The sequence below is a fragment of the Felis catus genome, chromosome C1 (assembly GCF_018350175.1).
Source record: "Felis catus isolate Fca126 chromosome C1, F.catus_Fca126_mat1.0, whole genome shotgun sequence".
NCBI lineage: Eukaryota > Metazoa > Chordata > Mammalia > Carnivora > Felidae > Felis > Felis catus.
This window is the reverse complement of record NC_058375.1, coordinates 24,645,816-24,654,388: the sequence shown is the minus strand read 5'-3', so window position 1 is coordinate 24,654,388 and position 8,573 is coordinate 24,645,816. Positions and strand designations below refer to the sequence as shown.

At 37.1% G+C, this 8,573-nt stretch overlaps 1 protein-coding gene across 3 annotated transcripts in view; it reads right to left on the bottom strand.

Moving 5' to 3' along the window:
- Window positions 1-3,009: 3,009 nt before the first annotated feature.
- Window positions 3,010-8,573, bottom strand: part of ZBTB8A (zinc finger and BTB domain containing 8A) — a 69,542-nt gene continuing 63,978 nt past the window's right edge. For 2 of the 3 annotated variants that reach the window (XM_023258418.2, XM_023258420.2), the window contains one exon: window positions 3,010-7,078. In XM_023258418.2, coding sequence (XP_023114186.1) covers window positions 6,746-7,078 — 333 coding nt within the window. In that variant the 3' untranslated portion in view covers window positions 3,010-6,745. The remainder of the gene's footprint in view (window positions 7,079-8,573) is intronic. The other variant, XR_006584133.1, reaches the window with a different exon arrangement.

Genomic DNA, 8,573 nt, shown 5'->3' with positions numbered 1-8,573 from the left:
TCTTTAGAATAGATAGCATCTAAGGAAGGACCAAGTGAGAATAACCAGCGGAAGCTATCCTATGCGTATTCCAGACCACTGGCCTAGACAGTTCCAGGTCAAGAGCCCCTGGCTCCAAAGAATAACTCCTGGCCCTCCTCTTTGTTCTAGCTGGTTTCTGGATGCCTGCGAGGAGTATACACCAGATCACAATCCTCAATAAAAACCCCAGACCCCCAGCAAAGACGAGGCTCTCTCCTTTCTGAGTCTCCCACTGTACCTGCACTCTCTCCATACCTTCAATAAACTCTCTCACCTCCTGTTGGCTCCTGTTTGATTTCTACCCTTGCGTGCATCCAGGGACCCTCTTGACTGGTTCCCTGGGATCCCCTCTGGGTCCTCACCAGGGCTGCCAGCGTCACTTTCAGTCATAAACAGGGATGGTGCCAATGCCTACCTCAGAGGACTGGGATCCAGTAGGCACTCGGGAAATGGGGGCTCTTTAATCTGGTGCCCACTTTGCAGACATTTACGTTTTTCCCCTAGAATGTAGTCTTGGGGTGTCTGATAGGTCGCGGGCCTCTCCTGGGGTCTAGCTGCGGGACTCTGTGATAACTTTCCAGGAAAAGCATTTGTGGGAAAAAGCAGGACTGAAAAGGAAAAGGAAGGTTCGTACTACTCACTGCTGTACTCCTCCCTGAAAAGAAGATATAAAACCAAGCCGTTTACCCACCTGACTGCGAATAAATGTCGCTGATCGTTAGCAAGAAAAAACAGGGTTTCATTTTTTAACATGGTCCCCAAATGCTGGAGCCTTCTAGTGCTAATGCTTATAGGTGCCGCTTTTCAGGGTTGTGTTCCTCATGGATTTTTTTTCCTCCAGGGAAAAAAAAAAGTTTTAAGTCAATTCAAAAACGCAGCAAAAAGCACAGTATCTATTTCTATTTTGTTCCAGCATTTAACCTTTTGAACTAAGCAAAAAAGTGCCACTTCGTTATTGGATAACATTCTTTTTTTGTAGGGGACCAAGCAAGGGAGTGTGTGTATACTATACTGGTGAAGGGATATACCCATAGTGTTTGAATCGCAAACACAACCTTAAAGGTGGGAATGAGGATGATACTCTACTCAAGTCTTCTCATTAAAGAAAAAAAAATTTTTTTAATGGTAATACTTGAAGAATGAGGAAGAAAATTACTTTTGTTTCCTAATTTGTCTTTAGCCTTCTTTAAATAACACATCTTAGTATTGAATCCTACCTTTCCAGTATGACATTTAACTTGAATAAAAAATGATTTAATTCAATTCATTGATGGAATTCTAATGTGTAGCAGTTAAGTTCCATAGTGCTTAGAGAGTGTTCTGGTTCCTTCTTCAAAAACAAGACATAATTTCAAGATACCGTATTTCAGTCACATATTCCTAATGTAGTTTTTATTAATCTGAAGTACTGTGTGAATTCCCAGAATGCAATACCCATAATCAAATAAAACCCAAATGTATCCCAAAGTAAAAATGGACTAGTTTAAGACTACCCAATAATTTAGAGTGTTATTATTTGTCCTAATAAAAACTTTAAGGAAACATATACGGTATCTTGACATTTCACAAAAATTAATATCTTCCTTTCAGATAAGGTTGAGAACCAGTAAGCTGGAAGGTCAAATGGTTCAAATGCCCATTGAGGCAACTATAAGGACAGAGGGAAACCTTGAATAGGGGTCCTATTTTGCACAAAAGACACTGGGAAGATTTTTAAAAAATACCTCATCAAGGTCCCATCTGCCAAAGATTGTGATTTGCTTAGGCATCTGTGTTTTTATTTTTATTTATTTATTTATTTATTTATTTATTAACGTTTTTTTATTTATTTTTGAGACAGAGAGAGACAGAGCATGAAGGGGGGAGGGGCAGAGAGAGAAGGAGACACAGAATCGGAAGCAGTCTCCAGGCCCTGAGCCATCAGCCCAGAGCCCGACGCGGGGCTCGAACTCATGGACCGAGAGATCGTGGGCATCTGTGTTTTTAAAAGCTTCAGAAGTGGAGCGCCTGGGTGGTGCAGTTGGTTAAGCATCCGACTTCAGCTCAGGTCATGATCTCACTGCTCATGAGTTCAAGCCCTGTGCTGGGCTCTGTGCTGACAGCCTGGAGCCTGCTTCAGATTTTGCGTCCCCCACTCTTTCTCTGCCCCTCTCGGCTCATACTCTCTCTCTCAAAAATAAATAAACTTAAAAAAAATAAATAAATAAAAGCTCCACAAGTGATTCTAATATGCAGCCAAGGCTGAGAACCATGGTCTAGGCAGAAATGTTCCCCTTTCTCCCCTTAAGGGTTGAATAAATATAAATGTAAATGTAAATATAAAGTTACTCTTTAATGAAGAAACTTAAGTGGTTGTAAATAATATCAACAAGGGATTAAAAGATTTTCCCAATGGGAAAATCAAGCAACTATATAATGGATTTGTATATCTAGAAATCTGAAAGAGCAAAGCAGAGTATAATAAATTCCTAGATATACTTTATAAGCTGTATTCCATTTAACAATATTTGTAAATGATCTATCTAATCAAGTCTCAAGGTAAAGAGATGACTGGCATTATCCTGGTCACTGGTTTCCAATCTCAAGGTGGTAAGTATCCAATGGCTTTTGAAACGATGTGAAAAAAAAATAAAGAGATGGAGAAAAGTGTTTATCCTATTTCAGTATTGAAAAGCCGCGAAAAGTTAAGAGGCCCTTGGCTTCTGTTGTGTGTGGTTTATCACTTATTAACATATTTGACTTTTTGTTGGCATCAATACAAATTCTGTAGGGAAAAGACTAACATGTTTGAAGACGAAGTGTATAGATCCTCCGTGGATTTCATTTTCCTGGTCTATTCATGGCTCCATTAGCATGAATAGTTAAGAAACTCCTATATCAAAATAAAATATTAATTATACTTCACAATATATAAAGCCACTGGCTAAACAGTGCTGTTTCTGTGATAACCTGAATTTTATCATTAAAACTCTTATAACTAAAGTCACATCCTTTACATAATATTTATTCTGTATAGGATTTATCCACATACAATGACGTCAACTTTAAGACAATTGACTATTATTTGTAAAAGGCATCTTATAAAATCGAGTAATACACAACACACCTCAGTGAATTAAGCTGATATTCTAGGATTCAGAAAATCCGATCATTCTAGTTCCTATCTTTGCCATTGTTTCACTGGGTTGTCTTAGGGAGGTTGCTTTACTGTTCTGTGCCTCAATTTCTTTACCTTTCATGTGAGAGAACTGTCCTATTTCATAGATATGTAAAGAATAACATAAAAATCATTAAATACTTTGTAAATATAAAATGCTATATAAATGATAAATAGTAATACTGATCCACTCTAATATAAAATAACATAGAACTTTCCATGTATAATCTAAAGTTTGGTCCTCCAGTACCTATTATTATCAGCCTTCCCAGTTAAATTATCTTACACTATGTCACTTTTAGTGATTTTCCACAGTATTAAATTTCCATGGTATTAATTAATTTAGGATATATATGTATATATAGGATATATATGTATATATAGGATATATATATATATATATATCCAATATGAGTGGAAGTTTCGATATATCTTAGCATGACTTAGCAAAATAACTTTAATGAATTCAGTCTGAGCTCTTAAGTAACTGACACACCAAACTTTCTTCATCCATTAAGCAATGCCTTGGTGGCATAAAAGCAGTAACGGTGCTTGTTTTGATTTCATTAGTCAAAAATCCAATGTTGAAAAATTTGTTCTTCAAAAGACATGCTAACTATAGAAGGAATATTGTACCGATGAAGGCTGTGATCTGCTGCTCTAGGAGACCCCGTGATTACCAGTTCATCAGCACGGTAACAGAGGTAATGAAGTAAGACCGCAATGCTCAAAGGGAATTCAAAAAGTTCCCTGGTTCCAAGGTTTTCAGTACCGCACTCCTGAGCTCTGCAGAGGTGTCTGGTGAAAGGCTCACAGAGGGCTTTAACAAGAGCAGCTCTGATTTTAGGGTTTCGCCCACCTTAAATGGTGGGCTTCTCTCTGAAACAATTCATTTGAAGAAAGGGTTTCTTGGGTTTAAAAAAAAAAATCTTTTAAACCACCGATCTAGTCCATTTTGCCTCCTCCAGCCACTAGGCAAGACGGTGGTATTGCTTTATTTTGCAACACTTCTTCCCATCGCCACACACTCTTGAGGACCACACAGTTAGAAAGGCATTCACCAGCTGATAAACAGCATTACTGTAAGAGCAAACTTTGTTCTAACCAACTCCCGCTATTTTGCTAATATGAAAAAAAGAAAAAACCCTTGGCATAAATTAAGCTTACATTAAGAGATTACACCCCTATGTAACATTTCCCCACATTTAAAAGCCAAAGACTTTTGTTTTCTCAGAAACCATTACTGGACAGTCTCACTCTGGGAAAGAACTGGTCTTTAAAGTCTTCGATACATATGATACGATAACTGGAGTTATTATTTACAACTTACAAACATGTCACAAATGTTTTTCTTTTAGGATACTAAAATGGTAGGATAGATGAGCTGTCTAGTTTGATGAGCCTGATGGCTGTTTTGTGGGGATAGCTTGTTGCTTGTTATAAACAATGAGAAAGCATTATTTCAGATAAGGTGCTGGTGGCACCGTGTCCAGTGGACTTTGCTGACATTCATGCTGATGTTCGCATGCAGAAGAGAACAGCATAAAAGAACATTTAGATCACAGACTAAAGTGCATTAGAGCATACACATGCAAGCACTAATCATCCTCATGAATAAAGCTCCCATCACTCATTTTTCCTCTTGGTTCCAAGGACTAAAAAATCAGATAATAATTTTAAAAGATGCTACCATCTGGTGAGACTGGAGAATGACAAGTGTTCCCTCCCTCATTTGGATACAACTTCATTGTTAAGACTCCTGATTCAGGAACAGTCATGTTGGGAGCGCAATGAACTCAGTGCATACCCTCCAGTCTTGAAGCAAATGGAAATTTACCGCCAGGGGAATCTTGAAAAAAGTCTCAGCATTAAGTACCATAAAACAAAAACAAATGGTTAGTCATCTATTTATAAAAAAATGTTTTAGAAATTAACCATTTTAGCCCTCAACTTGCATCAAAGGACAATCACTAATGAAAGAATGAGAGAAAGAATAAAATGAAAAGGGTCATATTGACATATGTTATGACATTTAGAAATATAGTATAATTTGATAGAGAGCCTCTCTCAATCAAAATTAAATCAGATCAAGCTTGATTGTAATAACTTGCAGTGACCTTTAGTAAGGTCAAGTTTTTTTGGCATTTAGATTTTATCTCCAGAACTAAAATAATGCTTCTCCAATTTAACTGTACGTTTAGAATGTTTCCTAATTCATACAGGGGAGGAGTTGAAACTCACCTTTGTTTCCTTGGGGAAAAGTTTGTTTTGAAAAATTACATAAACAAGATAAGTAAAAATGCTTAAAGCATCTAAGAGAAGAATTGGTTCAAATAGTGTTATATATAAAATTTACATATAAATAACTTGACATTAAAAACATGTCAAAAGACACTGTAGGGACATTACTGAGCACTCTTGGATAATTCTAGTTCAAGTTATTATATGTTGTTAGAGATTATTAAATTCTTTCATGCTTTCTGATAGGCTTCTTTTTCTAATTACTGCAGATTGGTGAGGTTTGACTTTAATTCTCTGCCATTTCCAGAGACAATACAGGGAGAGACAGTTGGAAGAGGGCTGTGTAAAATCAAAACCTGTCCGTCACAAGTCCCAAAGCTTAAACTTTCTGACCTTAATTTCGTCATTTGCAAATCAGAGGCAATTAATATTTACCTTGCTGATTAAGTGAGAAAATGTGTGAGACAGCACTTTAAAAACAATAGAGCAGAAAAATAAATGTTAGAAATCATTCTTAAGAAGTGGTAACCTCCAATTTTCTTGTGTATCGTTTTTTGTTGTTTTTTTCTCCTGTAGAGAGGAAGAGGATTACATTGTCAGATCTTCACAAACTACCTTGACTTTTAGGCAGTATTAGTTCCTGCTTTACAAAATGAGGTCTGTATGTAATCTCTGGTCTGCCTCTACTTTAGGTTTTTGTTTTTTAAAAACAACACGGACTACGTAAGAGTAATTTTTAACTTCATGACAAAACATTCAAATATGAATCGTTTCAAATATTTTTGATTTGTCTTCTGCCATGATCCTAAAACAATATGTAGCATATAGGGATAATGATAGGTTGTTTTAGATCTGAAATTAATAGAAAGACTTATCAGTTCAGTCAGATTGGGTGCCAGACCCTTAAATGTGCTCTTACCTGGTTCCCTGTGAAAATTCAGTATTCATAGTTTGTGTTTTTGCAACACCTTGAAATTCTCTTACATAAGGTTTGCTTGTGGTAAATTTATTTAAAATATTTTCTTTGAGAAAAGTTTGCTAAGTAGATCTTCCAGTATTAAAAGGGGGGAAAAAAAAGAGGATTAATTGTTCATCCATCATGCCAACTCAAGCTAGGTCTTCCTTTCCGGTGCAGCAACATATTTTAGGGCAACAAAGTTCAGAATGGATACAATGACCTGTTTGGAAAGCATGCAAGTTATATTAGGTCATTACTTTTAAGTCAGTCTGATAAATTCGTTAACCAGACTCTGACCATGGAAAGAGAGATACAGGAAGTCAATGTAAGTTGCATACACGCCACAGCTCTGTGGGGTCACACGTCAGCTACCTAATGTTGGGTTTTATTTCCTTTTCTTCTTCTTCTTCACTATCATCAACCTGTTGTATGACCAGATCAGCAGACCCATCCTCTACAATCTCCACGTATGATCTATTCTCATCTTCACTCAAGTGCCATCTGGAATCCTTATCTCCATCTGATGGGGACATAAGATGCTGTTCAGCTTCCAAATCAATGGGGAGGCTGTCTATGCCAACTTCAGCAAGGCACTCGTTACAGAGTCTGTAGCGCCTGGTTCCTTCCTGGACCACTTGCCCTGTTAGATCAGTCACGTGGCGTTTGCATTTTCTGCAGATTAGTTTGCATGCCTGGTGAATCTGTGTAGAGATTTAAATAGCGATAAAAAAATGATTTTTCAAAAGCAGCATAGTTTGAGATCTCGGTACCAGTGCATAAACTTAAGATGTCCAAAACCAAGCACTAATATTAAAATTAACGTCTAATTATTAGAAAAAGATCACAGGTTTTGATGATAAACTGACGTCACAAAAAATACCAACTTTCTCTAAATGATGGCTATAACATTTTTATGATTAATATCACATGCTTAATAATTTCACATACCCCTTAATCCAACAATATTTTGATATCTAAGGTAACAAGTGACACCTTCCAGAATAATAATAATTGCAAACACCAAATATATCACATGTACTATTCTAAGGACTTTATATACCTTAATTTTGGTGAGGGAGAAACCTCTTGTTTTGTGTGTTAATTTATTATTATCAGCTAGAGAAAGAAAAATATATTGTCCCAAATTTAAGTTTATCGAAACATTTTTTTAAAAAAGATTTTATCTTTGGGGCACCTGGGTGGCTCATTTGCTTGAGCATCTAACTCTTGATTTTGGCTCAGGTCATGACCCCAGGTCATGATTTTTGGCTCAGGGTTGTGGGATTGAGCCCCACATCAGGCTCCACACTGAGCATGGAGCCTGCTTAAGATTCTCTCTCTCTCTCTCTCTCTCTCTCTCTCTCATTCTCTTTAAAATACAATAAAAAATATACAGGGTGCCTGGTGGCTTAGTCGGTTAAGTGTCTGACTCTTGATTTTGGCCTAGGTGATGATCTTACAGTTTGGGGGAGATCAAGCCCCAAGTTGGGCTCTGCACTGACAGCACAGAGCCTGCTTGGGATTCTCTCTCCCTTCCTCTCTCTCTGCCCCTCCCCTGCTTGCTCATGCTCTGTCAAAATAAATAAATAAACTTAAAACAATAAAAAAAAATAATAAAACTGGGGCACCTGGGTGACTGAGTCAGTTAAGTGTCCGATTTCAGCTCAGGTCACAATCTCAACGTTTGTGAATTCAAGCCCCTCGTCAGACTCTCTGCTATCAGTGCAGAGCCCGCTTTGGATCCTCTGTCTCTCTCTCTTTCTCTGCCCATCCCCCACACTCTCTCAAAAATAAAAAATGAGACATTAAAAAATATATATCTATATATATATCTATATCTCTATATACATACATATATGTGTGTATATGTGTGTGTATGTGTATGTGTGTGTATATATGTATATGTGTGTGTGTGTGTGTGTGTGTGTATATATATATATATATATATATATATATATATATATATATATAAATTTTATCTTTAAGTAATCTCTACACCCAACGTGGGGCCCAAATCCACAACCTTGAGACCAAGAGTTGCATCCTCCACTGACTGAGCCAGCCAGGATACATATTTTTAGATAGAAGGATCTCTTGTCACTTCTATTAATGAAAGATCCTTTAGAAAGAGGACTAGACCAGGAACTGGAAGGCTTGGGTTCTAGACCTGCTTTTGTCATTTATTAACCATGTATC